Source organism: Chanos chanos, chromosome 7 (assembly GCF_902362185.1).
Source record: "Chanos chanos chromosome 7, fChaCha1.1, whole genome shotgun sequence".
NCBI classification, from domain to species: Eukaryota; Metazoa; Chordata; class Actinopteri; order Gonorynchiformes; family Chanidae; genus Chanos; species Chanos chanos.
This window is the reverse complement of record NC_044501.1, coordinates 31319071-31336042: the sequence shown is the minus strand read 5'-3', so window position 1 is coordinate 31336042 and position 16972 is coordinate 31319071. Positions and strand designations below refer to the sequence as shown.

At 40.4% G+C, this 16972-nt stretch overlaps 2 protein-coding genes across 2 annotated transcripts; both read right to left on the bottom strand.

Annotated features, from left to right (window-relative positions):
* Positions 1-2466: 2466 nt before the first annotated feature.
* Positions 2467-8604, bottom strand: spata6l (spermatogenesis associated 6-like). The gene is made up of 10 exons (XM_030779184.1): positions 8557-8604; positions 7989-8126; positions 7842-7890; positions 7677-7718; positions 7425-7549; positions 7042-7125; positions 6593-6767; positions 5198-5315; positions 3701-3794; positions 2467-2538 (listed from the first exon to the last, which is right to left on the bottom strand). The coding sequence occupies exons 1-10, from the start codon at positions 8602-8604 to the stop codon at positions 2467-2469; spliced, it is 945 nt and encodes a 314-aa protein (XP_030635044.1).
* A 1573-nt stretch (positions 8605-10177) lies between these two features.
* Positions 10178-13533, bottom strand: trmt10a (tRNA methyltransferase 10A). Its single transcript, XM_030780676.1, has 8 exons — positions 13445-13533; positions 12893-13082; positions 12374-12536; positions 12018-12089; positions 11827-11901; positions 11098-11247; positions 10752-10857; positions 10178-10540 (listed from the first exon to the last, which is right to left on the bottom strand). The coding sequence occupies exons 2-8, from the start codon at positions 13051-13053 to the stop codon at positions 10251-10253; spliced, it is 1017 nt and encodes a 338-aa protein (XP_030636536.1). The 5' UTR covers positions 13054-13082; positions 13445-13533; the 3' UTR covers positions 10178-10250.
* Between the last annotated feature and the right edge of the window lie 3439 nt (positions 13534-16972).

The following is a 16972-nucleotide window of genomic DNA, read 5'->3' as shown; positions in this document are numbered from 1 at the left end:
GGGGGGGGGGGGGGGGGCAGCAGTTGGAGCCGACACATAATGTCCTCTTAATGGTTGCCTAGGAGACACACCTGAGGACTGTTCAAAGTCAGGCTGTTGGCTTTCAGCCACAGCTCCCATACAGCATATGTCAAAACAGGGCTTTCAGACGAACCGTTTTATACTTGGACGTAATGTGTTTTCTAACTTCCAGCTAATATCTGAACTAGTCTTCGTTCTAGTTAATTAGTCATCCATGTACAGTACAAGTCACTCATGTCATTCAATTATGTAAGCCAAAAAAAAGAGGAGGCTCTGACCAGCACATAAAAAAAAAAACCCTCAGTACATTCTGTGATGGTGCGATGCCGTACTGCAAACTGTACTTTTTTTTTTTTTTAATAATCTGCTATAAGCATACATAAAATTGAAACAATGTACCACAGAAAGGCCACAATATCAAAGACAAAGATTTCGGCAACACGTGAAAATATTTTATTCACACCAAAATAGCCTTTGTATTTTGTATAATCACATTTACAATGTGTTGTTTTTTAAGCTTGAAGTAAACAATAAGGTGGACACTCAATAGGTTTACTATGAAATCAATCACTACGGTCATTCACAAAGCTGGTGTGTGTTATTTCTATCACAAACAAACACACAGAACAAAAAACACCACGCAAACACAGCAGATGAAATACAACATAATTCCACTGACAATCAGTGCCAAAACAGATTGTACATTAATAGCTACCTCAGTGGTTGGAAGAGGGTCAGAGGCTTCAAGTATGTTTGACTTTAAAACCTAAAACAATAAAAATCCTGGGATGAGTTGGTTTGTGGTTACATATTCATTATAGTTCAAACCAGACACAGATTTATGTGGCTTTATTATCAAATAAAGATTATATCTATGAATCTGTGTTGAGGAATCAGTGTTTTTTATGGTCACAAAGCCAGAGTGACAGAGTCACAGTGACTTTAAGAGAAAGTTTAAACCTTTGGACATATGGTCTCATATAATGACACGTCCATCTGGGTTTGACAGTACCTCAGATAGTCTTACAGAAGGTTCCCCAAATGGTTTCTATCAAACATATAACTTTTTAGTTTTGTTTATTTCTCCTCCAAACTACTCTTTTTCCGTTTAAAAAAAAAAGCAAGCAAACAAACAAACAAACAGTCAACGCTGTACTGATTTGCTGTATCACCTGTCGGGTCTATGTTAACACTGAGTTTCCACATACACAAAATGTAACTGTCAAAAGGGTATAAAAAAGCTATAATTTGCTGACACAGTGTTTGCTGAGTGACGCATGATCTGTGTCATAACTGTGTTGATACTGTTTTCATTCATTGCCACAGTATGCAGAGATTCAAGTCCTGCTTCCGGAAATCGGTAAACGAAAACGGATCATTTTAACAGCATTAAAAGTGGAATTAAGCAACTCATTAAAACCAAGGAACTGATAAAATATGTTAGCACCATTAACACAGTGTCACTCGATGTCCACGGCGTCACTGCAATAAAGAAGAAATTATTTCGATATGAAATTAGATTTAAACTTGCATTGCTAAAGCGAAGTGGGTCGTGCCCGTTATGGCACGGGGGTCAAGGCAGGGCTGGTTTCGGTCACGGAGACAGGCAAGAGAATAAGTTCCGTAGGAGCGGATGCTGCATTTTCAGTTTGAGATGTTGTTGCTAGACAGCAGCCTCAATACCCGGTTTAACGTTAAAAATATTGTTAACTAATTCATTTCGAATTCTATTTAGTTTGAATAACAGAGTAAATACCACAGTCAAACAGTATAATGTCAATACATTTATACATTATGGGGTTTAATTTATATATACACCCCCAATATTCCTTCAGAGTAATGAAATAGATACAGTCAAACAGTCAAAAAAGAAGCTTTTTTTTTTTTTAGGTTTGGACAACCGCGTACTAGTTGCACGTGACTCGTGTGGGCACTCGGAATTTTTTCTGTTCATGAATTCCGAGGGAAAAGTCTAAATACGAGAAAAGTGGTGAGTGCGGCAAGTTCTCTTAAATCGCTTGCTGTTCAAAAACGAATCTGTTCGAATGAGTGATTCTTGAATGAAGCCCAATGTCTGTTGTGCCCAACTGCTACACTTCACTTGCAAGTACAAAAAAATGGTTTTAAACTGGGTAAAATGGAATATTTCAGAATAAATACAGATCAGTTGTACATGTTTGTCACAATGACGTTGATAAGATAAGGTATCTCAGAGAAGGATTATAAAGTATTCTGGGCCGCATTCACCACCAGAATGCTTGCATCACCGTGACCAGTTTTACCTTTACTCATGTTATTTATTGACAAGATAAGCCTCGATGTCCTTTGAATATAAACGAGTGTAACTGGGGACAAGTTGAGTCATTAAAGGCAATTAAGTGAAAATGTGGGTCAAAATAAGTTCTTACTCTGTTCTTGCTTCATCAAAGTCTCTGTTCTCTCCTCCTACAATGGCCATGAATGTGGTGAGATTGACCTCCGTCTTAGCACCTCATCTGTTTCTGAGTCTGTAGCACCCTGCAGTGAAATATGTCAATATATCATTGAATATATCATCTGCCCCATTACAGGGAGAGAGAGAGAGAGAGAGAGAGAGAGACAGAGACAGAGAGACACACAAACATACATAAATGCAGAGGCAGATTCGCAGGTTAGCGTTACAACATGCGGTAAACATTTGTTCTATGTCAAATACAGCTTAAAACTTTAGAAGCTTAGAACATTAAATAGAGAACTCTACTGCGATGGAGTTCATTCTCCACAAATGATTTAGAAGATCTCTCATTCTGAATAAATACATTTTTAAAGAGCTTTCTAAACACTGTGAGGCACTGATGGATATGCATTCATTTAAGTCAAGAAAATCATGGTAAGATTTTGACAGTTAAGTTGATGATCAGTTAAAAAAAAACACTGGGACCATGCGAGTGGTGCCAAGCCCAGGAACTAATGCATATGACCAATGACCAATAATTCAATAACTGATGTCTTCAGCAGGACGAGGTAGGCCCTCCTCTTTATTAAGTATCACGAGGGTTATTAATAATCTGTCATGACTCTGAGCTTCCTTTATCTGTGATTATCCAACCAGCACTCAGGCTCTGTCACAAATACTGTACAGCCTTCTTCTATTAACTCAAATAAATATTGATCTCAAGCACTTAAATTAAGAGTCCACTTTAGAGGAAAGAGCTAGACAGGTTTATGAAAGAAATGTGTGGAGTGTGTGTGTGTGTGTGTGTGTGTGTATGTGTGCACACGCACGCGGGGGCACAGAAGTGTGTCTTTTTCAGCAACAAAGTTCGCTCTTACACAGAAACAAAATGCCACAGTAATGGCCCCTTTCTTCAATTAGAACGCTGAAGTTTCATTGCTTTTTCATGGTGCAACATTGTTTTACCTTATTATGCTCTGTGCTAAATAGTTCCTGTTTGTTTACACTGCGTATTTGAGGGTGAGGATACTGACATTCACGGTCACATTCGTGGGAGGATCACTTGAGGTTAACTGCCTCCACTGTGCTCGCTAGAGTCATCACTGCTGATAAGATACGACCATTTCTCGAAATAATTTGAAAAGATGTTGCCAAAACAATGTGCAATCGCCACGGATAGTTTGCAGAATCAGGTAAGAGAACATTTTGAATGTGTTATGATGTGTTGCGTCTGAGGTTACTCACTTGGGCCAGTCTGCGCACCGCCCCGGAGGAGGAAAGAAGGTTGCGGACACGCTCTTGAACCTCCTCCCATACATTTGAGGAACGCAACAGTGAACTGTCAACAAAGCGGCATGCGTTAGCGCTGCACCGTAGTGCAACAGAGCCATCAAGCATTCAAGACGTCATATTTCAACGGTAAAGTCATATCATTTACGACAGTTACTGGGAAACCACGATCAGATTGCCTTATCATAAACAGCGATATTTCTGTCCTTTTCTTTTTGAATCATATGCATCGGAATTTAGGCCAGTCAGTAAACAATGAAGCACTATTTTGTCACTTTAACTGAATGTTCTCTTGAAATAACCTTATCTTGAAACTTTAAATTTATCTTGAAATTTAAATGACCTTAAGAACTGCTTTTGCGGGGGAAAAAATGCTGAACGCTTCTCTGGGTCAGATAATATTCATCCCATTGCACTCGGTATTGCATGTGTTTATATAACCTTCACAGGAAACACTCTCATGGAAACACGCTTGCTCTCGCATACCTGTTTAGCGAACTTTCCCGGTAAGAGCGCCACAGAGAGGCTGGGCCACGGGATCCCGAAGAGCTTGTTATGACGTTCGGACGTCCCAGTTCTGCTGCGTAGTCAAGGAGATCATCTGTATCTGATGAATCGTAGTCACCAGTAGCCTGAAATTATAATCGGTAACCCTGGTTCATTCTAGCTATTAATATGGTAGGGGATTTCCTCACCTGCTCAATATTGCCCTTAGGGAGGTGCATGCGTTTTACGCTCAGTATAAACAGTAACATCATTCTAATTGCACTAAGTGTGAACAGTTATACCCATACCACAAGGTTATGTGAGCTAAGTGCTAGCAGTAACACCATGCAACTGATGCTGGGTGTAGACCATAGTATCATGTTATTTACACCGTGTTAGACTCAAAGTAAATTTCTGGAATATTCTGAAGCAGTTTGCTATTTCAGATAGTGATTTACTCTGTAACTTATGCATGTTCGTGTGTGTGTGTGTGTGTGTGTGTATGTATGTGTCTGTATGTGCTTGTGTCCTCACAGGAGTGATGAACATTTTTTAGAGTTATTTTTTTAACCATTGTTATGGAGTGTCATTAGGGGACCAAAAAGAGTTTAGCACAGATGTTTTCAGGAGGCCTGTCATTTTTTAAAACGACAGAATGCATAGTCTCACGATGCCTCGTTAAATGATTAAGGTTTGTATACCACTCTGCTAGCTCACAGGTTAAATCATCACACTTAAGGGACAGCTTTAACAGGGCCTATGTGAAGGCTCTTAAGTAAGTCAGCGTTAAAGGAAATGCATTTACATTACCCAGCCAATGGAGCGGCTTCTTCTTACACTTCCTGAGGAGAACCAAAGCACATAAAAGTCAGTATAGATATATTGTTCAGGCAGGTAAGCTATTATAGAGGAAAATAACAAGAGCATGGCTAATTCCATCCATAACGCCTTATCCTGTCTACGTACCAGCTCTGTTCGGAGATCTTGGGCGATGCAGAGTGGGGCTTCGTACCCTGGTGGGCCTGAATGTAACGGGACCCTTTTGGGGTGAGGACTGCCCATGTGCCGCCCAAAACTCCTTCTTCTGGACGCAGAGCAAACAACAGTAAGCATTTTGCTCTAAATGTAGTGTTGCCACTCACATTACTACTTAGGGCCTTTTATTTGCCAACGTTCTTATCCAAATGTACATATTGTTTATATAACGTCACCAAAGGTAGACACATTAAAAATCCTGCGATAAGGCGCTAATTATGGAACCAGTTTTGAAAGACCTAAAAACACTGCACAAATTATAGTCGTTTGTAAATCATGATCAGTAACTATCACGTTGAATATGGATCTCTCGTTTAAACTTGATGGTGCTGAACTACTGCTGTTTTCCTGCTTATGCCACCCGTGAAATTGAAATGCTTTGTTGTACCCCAAAAAATAGCCTCTTGCCATGGATACTTCCCCCTGTTATAAAGTAAAGAAGGAATGCCCTTTCCAGCTGCCTTATCACCTCCACAGGCACCCCCCTCTGTCCCGGGGGTGACGTCACAAGGGCTCATCTAGTTCTCAGGAAGCAGTGGCCGTAAAGTAAACAACCCGACACTGTCTGTTCTGTGCTTTAGATTAGAGTTCCCGGGGTCATCTATCTGAGTAGACATTGTAGACATCTCTGTCTACATCATGACTCACTGATTTATGCTGACTGTACTATCTGCCTAGTATATATGCTATGCTATGCCTTTTTGACTGTCAGACAGTCACTTCTTAATCCTATGCTTGAGGTGGCTCCTTCCACAGGTTGTACAGCCGAAATAAAACCTCATGTGCTCGACTTCGTCTCTCTGGTCCTTTTACAAGTGTTGGCGTCGCATCAGAATCTATCAAACTGTTACGCAGCACCACAGGTTTACCGAAATCTCACAGCCCTGTAAGTTTTCTGATCAGCACCATTCCAAAAGTACGACAGATACGACGGTATGAGACATTTTACATGGCTCTGAAATCACTGTTAGAAAACAACTGTATGCGCAGTAAGATGTAGTGCAACCTCAAAATTTTCATGATTTCTTTACTCCTTAATAATATGGTCCACTAGTACCCTCTTCTGGCTACAAATGATAAGGTGTATTCTGATTTCCTAAGTGAATATAAGAAATCATAGGCTAGCTTTTCATCTTAGGAACCTGCATACACTTTCTTCACGAAAAGTATTATGGAATATTCCAGAGTAACTGATAGATTTGGATGATTTGAAAGCGGAAGGTGGACTTACATGTGCAAAATCAGATGGAGAGTCTGTCCTGCTTGACCCAGGAGATTCAGAGTCCAGTCGCAGATGTGCTAACCTGCGGGCGTTGTCATGGCTACCTTCAAGCAGACCCGCAGTGTACGGGGACAGAGAGCGTGACCTGGACACCTTTGGTGCCGTCTCTCGGCCTTGATAACCTCTTTGACTCCGTGGGGCGGAGGAGCACAGTCTTCTTTGGGGTGAGGTGCGGCCCTGCTGCCGGGACTTCTTTTGTCTTTTCCTTGTGACCACTCTCTAGAATTATAATACAGTCCACAAATAAAAAAAACTTATGCAAATACAAATTTAAAACTAGGTATGATCACAGGCCTGTCATAAAGCTTCATGTCCATTGGTAAATTAGAACTCAAACAATAAACGTGTAATCACCTCTGCATATTCAGTAATGGAGTTTTGAAATGACAGCATGGTATGAAATGAATTTACAACGACAAGCTCTCTGTGAAGAAAAGACAGTGCAATATATAGGCTACAGTGTAAAAGAAGTGACGCGAAGGCACGACTGTACCACTGGCGCAACTGGTGAATGGTCTTCCTCTGAACAGTCACTTATGGTTGTCCTAGTGGAAAATTCTAATCTTGGAGAAATTCCCTGAAGAGTGACAGAGAATATGGGAACTTTTACACACACAGACCGAGAAAAAATATGCGTATAAAATACTAAGAACACTGGAAAACTTCAGGCATGTTCATTGATTAAGTAGTGAAAGACTGGACCATTTACTGCATTTGCAGCTCTGAAACATTCCTTACTAAAGACATGTTGACTGTTTATAATGCGTGCTCAGTGTGTTTGTACATTGAAAAGAAGTTGTCATAACAACTTCAGGAGCAACTGCTGCCCACTTTTTGGAGTTTTATTGGTTGCGTAGTGGGGGGCGTGGCTCTTACAGGAAATGTGGGGTCCCTCGTCATGAGAACCTCTCGGTCCACTCCAGAAAAAGAGGGAACCAGCTTGGGCTCAGGGAACAGAAAACTCCTTGCATCCTCCTCAAAACTTGCTAGTATTTCCCCAACTAAAATAGTAATAATAACAATAATAATAATAATAATAATAATAATAAAGTGTTTTGGGTATTATGAACATTATTTACATGGGTGTCATATAGTGACATAAAGAGAAATGAAAAAACAAAATCGTACCTGGGGGAATTAACTGTATAAGCTCAACTTTGACCATTTCAACTGCAACAAATAAATAAATAAATAGTATCATTCAAACCGTTCTGTTCCTATAAACTTTATGATCGAATGTGACCTGACCGCATAAAAGCCTTCGAAATAAATAAATAACAGAAGAGATCATACATTGCAAGATCTCTGCAATATCTGCGGGGTCGACAGCGTACTTGAATACCTAGTTTTAGAAAGACGAACAGAAAAGAGAACAGAGCTTTCAATTGTTTTATAGAATCATAATGACAAACGGACAAAAGAAAAGTGAGTGCTCTCCACCTTTTCAAATCTCATTTTCTCTCGAAAAAGCAACGGGAAAACTGCTGGGAGACATTCGGACTTTCTATACTGGTTCATCAGGCACACGAAGAGGTAGACGTCATCTTTGGCTGGTAAATGCACTCCTGGACAGGTTACCTGCAATGAGTGATAAGTTGGAACTTCATCTGGACAGTGAAGCAAACCTTCATGAAGAACACATACGCCTGACCGACTTAGGTCTTCACGCACTGGGTGCCAACTACAGTTACACAGCTAATGACAGTTAACGAATTTAGCGCTTAAATAGGCATGTGCTCTGCATATAGCTGCAAATTCTCACCTGCTCAAGGGGTTAACTAAAGTTAATCAGTCCCTTGAACTTTGCCGGGACATGAAGGCCATGTACACTATATACACCGCAAGCTGACTAATTACGAACCTTTATGTAAATGAACAAAAATAATTTACAGAGTCGGTTCATAAATACGGCAATCTACTGAACTGCAACTTGGACTTAACAGTTCCTAAAGCATTCGTACTGTCGAACACCTCTACTTGACACCTCCCTTAGAAGACATTCTCTTACCGCTCTCAGGTGCAGTTCAACAGTTACCCTCATTGCCTTCTGGGCCATTTTTGAGGGTTTCCGTTAATTACTATTGACCGTTTTTTCCACTTAAATACTGCATCCAACCTTGCTCGTTTTCATAGCTGTCATGTTGATACGACTGAGGTCAGCGTCACGTTGCCATGGCATTCCATTGCTAAGACTTCCGTGTGCTTTTGATTCGTCGGTCCTGAACATTGGTTCCACATACATTCAACTCTGCATCAACACTTGCTCAAATCCAACGGTACACTTAGAGCATGATCATTACAACCCCCAGGAATGTTTAAGGTCCCCGGGCAAGCTAATATAGTTTTATTAGAATACAGTGACTTGCACCGTAGTTGCTCGAGTACATTATCGCTCTTCTCCGACGCACTGGACTTTTCACTGTAGTTCACCCATTTCCCCACTGGAGGGCAATAGTCATTATTTTCCTTTTTCTGTGGTGTGTTTGGGGGCAAATTTCAACGAAAGCAATAACAGTGGCAGTCTGAATCTGAAAACGCATATCTGATACAGAAAATGCACAGTCATTCATTTATTTCAGCTGTGGATACTAACATTAACCTTAGCGTTACTATATGACAGGACTTAAAGGCCAAATTTAACAATACAATGTCAGATTTCTAAGGCTTCCATAGGGAGCATTGTTAAATCTACACTGACAAGCTCATGGATTCAGTTCACACCGGATTGCATTACATAAATTACTGGGTCATACTTTGCAGTTCCCCAGAAGCATAAAATCAATTGTAATGGTAAATGCAGTATTTGCCCATGTGACAAAACACAATGACATTTCTAGTGCCATTATTAAAATGACTTGTCATTGTAAAGGCCAAAAGAAAAGATATGACTGAGGCATATTCAATAAACACGATCACTCAATGTTCATCTCAACCAGGAATGAACATACTAGCATTCATATGGGAAAAATATAATTCTGGCAAAAATCCTCCCTGCTCTCTGTTTGGTAGCAGAAATTAATCACATATGCTGGGAAGCAACATCTCAGATATGAAGTCTAGGGGTAGGGTTACTCCACTGTCAGTGTCCAGTGCTCAACACCATCTTTTCCTCTGGCTCTCCAGCTTCAAAGCATCTGGGTTCAAAGGTCAACTGGCCGACACGGGAGAACGCCGGGTGTGTTGGAAGAAGAGCCAATCACACGTGGTATCTCTGGTTTCTCTGTAATGTGGTCCAGTCCTGAGACTTCCCCTAAAGACTCACCCCAGTGTTTTAAATCCAAACTCAGGAGCTTCCTGACTAATGCCCACAAATGTCAAGACCTCTCTGAGAATGATCCAAGATGTACAGGCAAAAATGCACATATTTAATAAATGAAGAGGATATATATAAATAAAACAGCAGTAAGAAAAGGCTTCATCATTTTTTCAGCATGTGTCCACAAGTCAATAATGAAAACAAAACGGGACTATGCTTTCAGACTTTTACTGACCGCAAGTGTGCAATTCCAAATTAAACAGCTTAATGGACGCTGAAATCAATTTAAAATTAAAATGTACAATTTGTTAAAGCAAAACGCGCCTCGGTCAAAACCATGGCATAAGGCATATCAGCTTCTTTTCAGAAAACAGTAATCACGTATATGGCAAACACAACAACAACAAAACAACAACAACAAAAAAAAGACGCCTGAATTTGCCTGTCTATGCGACAGTCTGTTCTTTGGAAGCGTCTTCTGACTTGTCGAGTCTAGCAGCTTGTTCTCGCCGTTTAGCATCCGTTTGTTCCTGTGCGTCGCAGCGCTTTTCTAGAACTTTCTCGTTTGATTCTAAATCTCCGTCCGAGTCCTGTTCCCCGTTTTCGTCCTCTTCCTCCGATTGGTCCAGTTTGCCCTCTTGGCCGACTGGTGTAGCTCCTTTTCTCTGGGGCAGAACCGTGAAGAAAGCTTCTTGCCAGTCCCGTTTTTCCAAGTACGCTAGAATGATCTCGAAAACTGTGACAGACATCGGGGAAAACAAAAAAAAAACCCTTAAACATAAAAACCAGAAAATGAGCTCAAATTTGGATTACAGAGAATACATATGGAAATAATGCAGAACATGAAAATATTTCTGCAGGGATTTGCATGTGGCAGAAGGTTTGTGTGTGTGTGTGTGTGTGTGTGTGTGTGTGTATGTGTGTGTGTGTCTGCACACACTTCTCACCGTGATTAACGGCGAGTACTTTGCGGCTATTCATCTTGACAAAGCTGCCCAGCGGGAGCTGGGCGTGAGCGATTCCCAGTTCTTTGGCGCGTTCAAAAGAGATCCCCTGTAACGTGAACAATATCAAATATCAAATTAACTGATTCGAGAGAGGACCCGAGATTGTGTTTCTAGCCATGTCGTAAAAACTTTGATGCGGTGTCATCCATTCCAAGGCAATAACCCTCCGGGCTAATCCCAAGTAAACTCGACACTCGGGGCGTTATTCACGGAATTCGAGATACATCACCATTATTTAAAAAAAAACAAAAAAAAACTTGGCCGTCCCATAACCCTGTGCTCTGACCTTGTGGTGATTGTGATCCACCAGTCCTCCAATGACGTAGGCTTTCGCCTCATCCAGCTCCTGGAGGACGTTTGGTGAGTCGGAGGTGAGGTAGACCAGCTCCTCCTTCTTCAGGACTTCGTGAAAATGCTCGGCGGTGATATGGACGTCCTGCTCACGATGGCGGGAACGCGAAACGCGGGGAGGGTGAAGAACACACGTCACAGGTGTTAATGTCATTTGCCACAGTCTTAAGACTCAACCAAGTGTCACATAGCTCTTCACGATACAATTTCAGGCCTATAAGAGGTGTGCAAATGGATAGTATTAATAATACGCTTCGCTTAATGAGTGATTTATTTCATTGATGCTATAGGTTGGATAGCGGTAGGGGTAATTTAAGTTGTGAAAAAGCCCTTGGCTGTGTGCGGAAAGGTTCGGACTCGTTACGGGGGAGCTATCCGGTTCCGTCAGGGGTTCTCAGCTTCGTATCTAAAGCTGGTTCGAATTTGATCTATGGGAATTCCTCTTAGTCCCAGAAGGGTGTAGAATTCCCACAGCTCCGTGGATTCAGTGTGTGTAGAGGTAAATGAATCAGATCAGTGTCAAACTGATTTTTCATGTTGCATAAATGGATATCAGAAGCAGCTCGTAGTAGACTCGACTACTGTGGTCCATCTGTCTGACAACATACTGAGGTAAAAATGAACAGAAAACAATACATCTGAGCAGTATGAAAAGGCAGCTTACCTTCCAGTTTACCCAGCCTTTGTTAATTTCATCCATATTTTGTTTCAACTGTCCTCCATGGCTTGTAAGGTAAAACTGTGAAAATATGACAGCAAAAAAAAAGAAGAGAGAGAGGGCGAGAGATTCAAAACGGTGCACTGCTATATAACAGCACGCTGAAGTCTTGTTTTTGGTCAGGTGAAATGAACTACCTGCACAGGGTGTGCGGCGCGTCTGTTTTCGGCATAGCATCTCTGGATCTGTTTGTGAAGTTTCTTCACATCCTTCACAGATAGAAAAGAAATGTCCAAAAATAAACAGCTGGTGGCTATAAAATAGATAACTGTCCCGTGCTCAGTTGATAACAATCATTTTGGAACTAGTCTGTAGTGAATTAGGTCTGATGCTAAACTTGGGGTGAGTATGAATCAGGAGAATCAAAGTTCCAGTTGACTGAATGAATAAGAGATGTTTTTCTTCCTGTGCCCCAGGGAAATGCGAATTTGCTCCCATGTATCAGTGCACTGCATAGGGAACCATGAGGTGTTTTGAGCTTTTTCAGTCTCACCTTAAGCACCATAAGGTTGTCAAAGCTGCAGTCTACGACTAGTTTGAGAGAACTGGGCTCAGCCTCCCTCCGAAATCGTTTCTTTCCGATCCATTCTGCGCCATCCTCCGCCTGGGCCTGTCTCTCCAGCCGTCTCTTCTGTTTTCTCTCCTTTCGCTTCTGTCTACAAGAAAAAGAAACACCACCGAAACACGTGGAAAGTCTTTAAAAAAAAGACAAAACTCCAGACATTCAATGTAATAAGCTGTCAGATGTTTGCCGTCTGCCAGGTGTTGAGACTGCAGTATAAAGGGTGCACCACAGAATTCAGGAACCGGTATGATGACTTTGCAGATGCTATAGTCAATCAATGAATATTCATTTTGATAGTTTGAAAATTCTTACAACAGGTAAAACAAGCATACAAGATGTCGCTTCAGAGATGAGATAGCACAACCTTTTTACTTTGCCAGCTATATAGTCAACACACTACTTATAACTGCCGCTTTTGACCTGACCGCCAGCATTAGATGTGCTCACTTGCGCAAGTCTCTTTGTTCTTCCCATTGCTGATGCCTCAGTAGTCTCTTTCTTTGCCTCTTTGACAGCGTCTCGGTCTCACCATCGGCCTTCTTCTCGTTCGTTTCCTCTTTAAGAACGTTGTCGGATATTGCCGCAGGACCACTGTCTGGGTCACACATTTTCAAGCTGTTGTTTCAAAACCTGTTACCTATAGATGAGAACGAAAATTAGTAAGATCACGATAATGTTTCTTAATCATTCTATACCGGCCCAACGTATTGAATATGTATGTTTAAGCCCAACACTGATTCAGTTATTGAGTGATAATGTAGTTGTTGATTAAGCTAAGCAGGTGTATCGAATCAACTGTATTTGCAGTTCTGTCGGTCAAGACTACGAGGAGTCAGTGAAAACAGACCGATGAAAAATGCTATCAACGAGAAAACAATGAAAACGTTCGCGTCATCTCTAATAAATGCGTTGCATCAGCCAGCACAGAGAGATACAGTTCAAGTGGCCAATACTTATGCCTAATGGGCAAATTATAATTACCAAGAGTTTTAATCTCACCAACGCTGTCGTTTAGCATGCCACTGTCAGGATGACAATCAGACAACAAAAGGAAACTATTTTTTAAGAAAGGCAGCGGCAAGTAGCTGAAAGCTATACTGAGTTTGCCATGCTTGCAGTAGAACTTAGCGAGGTTGCTTAGCTACCCAGGTGATGAATTAAGAGTGTTTTGGTTCCTAGTGCTGATTACCCGTAAAAAAAAAAAAAAGAAAGAAAGAAAGAAAAAAATGTTGCTATAAAGTGCCACAGAGTGCCTAACGTGACTTTAAGGCTGCCCCACTGACTTGCCTGATCGGAAGATAAAATACAACTTCATGCGAGAAAGTACTTGTGCTTGTCCAGTTTGCCATCTCATGTGCCACTAACGATTGCGTCATCAAAGCGCGCCTACTCGCGAGAGACTGATTTTTTCTGCCATGATGGTAAGGGAAATTGGGGTACACTTCATTTGGCTTAAGACATGGAAATATAAAATGATAATGGAAAGATAAGATTCATAATTAAATAAAAGCGATTAAATAATAATTTGTTTTTGATAATTATTTATTAAGTAAAATAAAATATTTAGAGGAGTTTCTGTTATATAGGCCTATGTTAATTCACAAATTGACCCTTTTATTAGTTTAGTTATTTTAATTCTATCTATCTATCTATCTATCTATCTATCTATCTATCTATCTATCTATCTATCTATCTATTTGTCTGTCTGTCTATCTATCTGTCTATCTATCTTTCTATCTGTTCACTCATTCATTCATTTTTGCCCGTTCCTAATCTGTCATTTCAAATTCACATAAAGAATGTGATCAGCAACATGAATACTGTAACCAGTCGTGCAAGATTAGAGTTGGAATAAAGCACTGCAGAAAGGTATGCGTTAAACATTGTTTCTCAATGTTGCTCCAGCACGACCACAGCATAGCACATTTTAGACTTCTCCCTCCTTTAACACGACTGTTGCTTTTAATCGGTACATTATAATACTGAGGCAGCTATGTTAGAGCAGGGTGAGACCTAAAATGAACACTGGGAATCACTGGATTACAGGATTAGGGTTGTCTTCCCTGACAAAGACAACTGAACATCCATGAACAAACACGGAGTAGCTCTACTACAAAGTTTACAGCCTTACTTATGTGTCCCAGTTTAAAGGAATGCCAAGAGGCCATCCCTTAGTAGTCTAGGAATGTACTGGAGACATTTTCAGGATTAAGGGGTGACAACAGATCAAATTGATGCTTGCTAAATTTGGCCACACCCCTGTCAGTGATGTGATTAGTATGAAGACTGTTTGAGCTTTTCTACTCCTTTCCCTTATCCCCACAACTCCACAGTCTATCCTACCAACCATCAAAGATCCAGTTACAGTCTGGGCAGGAGGCCAAGACAGGTTGTGCTTGCATTTACAGTATAGATGAAGAAGATAGAGAGAGTTTAGCATGGCACATGCGTGTTCATGAATTGGCAAAGAAGTTCCACCTAACGTTTGTTTGCCATTTTGATGTACGGACTGTTTAGAATATATAATAGCTGTTGCATGCTGATGCTAGCACAATCTTGTGACTTATAATATTTAGATAAAAACATAAAATTATTATATATTCTGAAAATAGATTATTATGAGATAGTGCACACTCGCTGCTAGTTTTATTCTCAGATTATCTAACCTCAAAACACTTCAAATGGAGAAATATTTAGATCCATTTATTTATAACATTGTGAAGATAAAACTGTTCTGGGATTCGTTACACATCCGTGTTTCCCTCTGAAAGTTAACTCTGATCTCTTGTAGCTTTGTCCTCAATGGAAATTCACAACATGTGAACACATAACCTTACTACCAGGACAAGCACCTTGGTTTGACCCGCTGTTCCATGGACAGTGGGGAGTCATGTGTTGAACCTTCAGAGCCCTTTGCTTGGTGGTGGTCCCCGAAGAGTCATATCCAGTTTGTTCCTTGGCGTTAAGACAGAACAGGTGTGTTTGCATTTGTGTGTGTGTGTGTGTGTGTGTTTGTACGTGTGCATGTTTGATGGGTAGGAATTCACACCCAGACACGGGGCTATAGCAGTGTGGGTGACAATCTCACAACTTTACAGATCAGGTTTTTGCCACCTTTAAAGTTCCGAGCAGTATTCTGCATTTTAGAACACAGTATAATTGTTTAACATAAATTCAAATGAGTATTTTTCTAAAAAAACAATGTGATCTGTAAATAAAGGAGTAATTTAACCCTCTAAAAATTCAGCCAACTGGATCTCTAAAACTGAGAGATAAGGAATGTAAGCTGAGGTGTGACTTTGACAATGAACTAAAGATTTACTTATTGTAAGAAATCATTACTGTGTATAAGCAGTTAAATGCTGCATTAACAGCATTATTAAAAGATGCACTCAGACCCATAGAAAATGTGCTGACATTTCAGTAACTTTGACTTATTCTATCAGAGTAGCATTTGCATAACTGCAAGGAACTGACAGCTCTTGGCTGATATTTGGGGAAAGTCCCTTCAATGATGGTGGGATGACAGAGCCAGCATTATTCACATTGGTCACATCCTTGGTTTATTTACCTCCATCTATCTCCCTCTATCAAACGTAATTATTGCCAGTACTTGAAGCCCATGAACAGGTGTGCAGTGTATGGCCTAATTACAGAAACACAACAAAAACAATATTGAATTACATGTAGTATAGTGTTTCAGTGTTTGGCTTAAAGTACAAGATGCAAAGATACAATGATATCTTTCAAAGTTAAGAATAACTAGTGGACCACTGATTGAACTTAGCTGACTAAGTTTTCCTGTTATTTGAGCACCAGAGTTAGTCCGAGGTTCTCGTCCAATCACTGTACGTTTACGGTAGGTCTCTTTTTTTGACTGCTTGTAAGCGAATTATTACTATTGTATTGAACTGTGTGATACAACATTGGGAGCATAATAATTCAGTCTTGTTTGTGTAGAATCATAAATTGAATTGAAAACCTATAACCCACTTCTGACTTTTTTGAGCAGCTATGTTTTGTTGCTGTTGTTGTTGTTGTTGTTGTTGGCTATTGAATGTGTTAGGGTTAAAAGAACAGTGTACAGAAGTACCACTAAGTTGAATGTGTACAGTTCTAACACTAGAAAGTCAAATGGCTTCTGAGTCAGGACACACGCACAGTTTTGTTTTCATATGGCTCCTTAACCCCTAACAAACAAACTACAGTCAAATTCAATGACTTGCGACAAGTTCTTGCTAAAGATACCTCACACTTAGCAAGTGAGTGGTTGTAATTGCCATTAAAATTAGGCTAATTGCTCTTAAAATGAGGTTAACTGCATCACCCCTTTCCCCCCCAAAATCATGTTACATTCTCCAAAGCGTCTGGAGTACTACTTCTATAAGGTCTATAATACCCTTTGCTGTGGAAGATTAAATAACAAGCTTTCAAATTAGCAATTGGAGGCACTCATTACTGAGATAGCCTATGTATTTTCTGCAGGGTTCATCAGGTTCTCTCTAACTCATTCTGGGTAAGACAGAC

What these genes read in the sequence shown, in the direction of transcription:
- spata6l (XM_030779184.1), bottom strand. Translation starts at nt 8,604, where the DNA reads ATGGCCCAGAAGGCAATGAGGGTAACTGTTGAACTGCACCTGAGAGCG. An exon ending in AGAAAATGAGATTTGAAAAG is followed by an intron (nt 7,891 to 7,988) that starts GTGGAGAGCACT and finishes TTCTAAAACTAG; the next exon opens with GTATTCAAGTACGCTGTCGA. An exon ending in TATTGCAGAGATCTTGCAAT is followed by an intron (nt 7,719 to 7,841) that starts GTATGATCTCTT and finishes TATTTGTTGCAG; the next exon opens with TTGAAATGGTCAAAGTTGAG.
- trmt10a (XM_030780676.1), bottom strand. Translation starts at nt 13,053, where the DNA reads ATGTGTGACCCAGACAGTGGTCCTGCGGCAATATCCGACAACGTTCTT. An exon ending in TGGATCACAATCACCACAAG is followed by an intron (nt 10,858 to 11,097) that starts GTCAGAGCACAG and finishes TTCACGTTACAG; the next exon opens with GGGATCTCTTTTGAACGCGC. An exon ending in AGTACTCGCCGTTAATCACG is followed by an intron (nt 10,541 to 10,751) that starts GTGAGAAGTGTG and finishes TGTCTGTCACAG; the next exon opens with TTTTCGAGATCATTCTAGCG.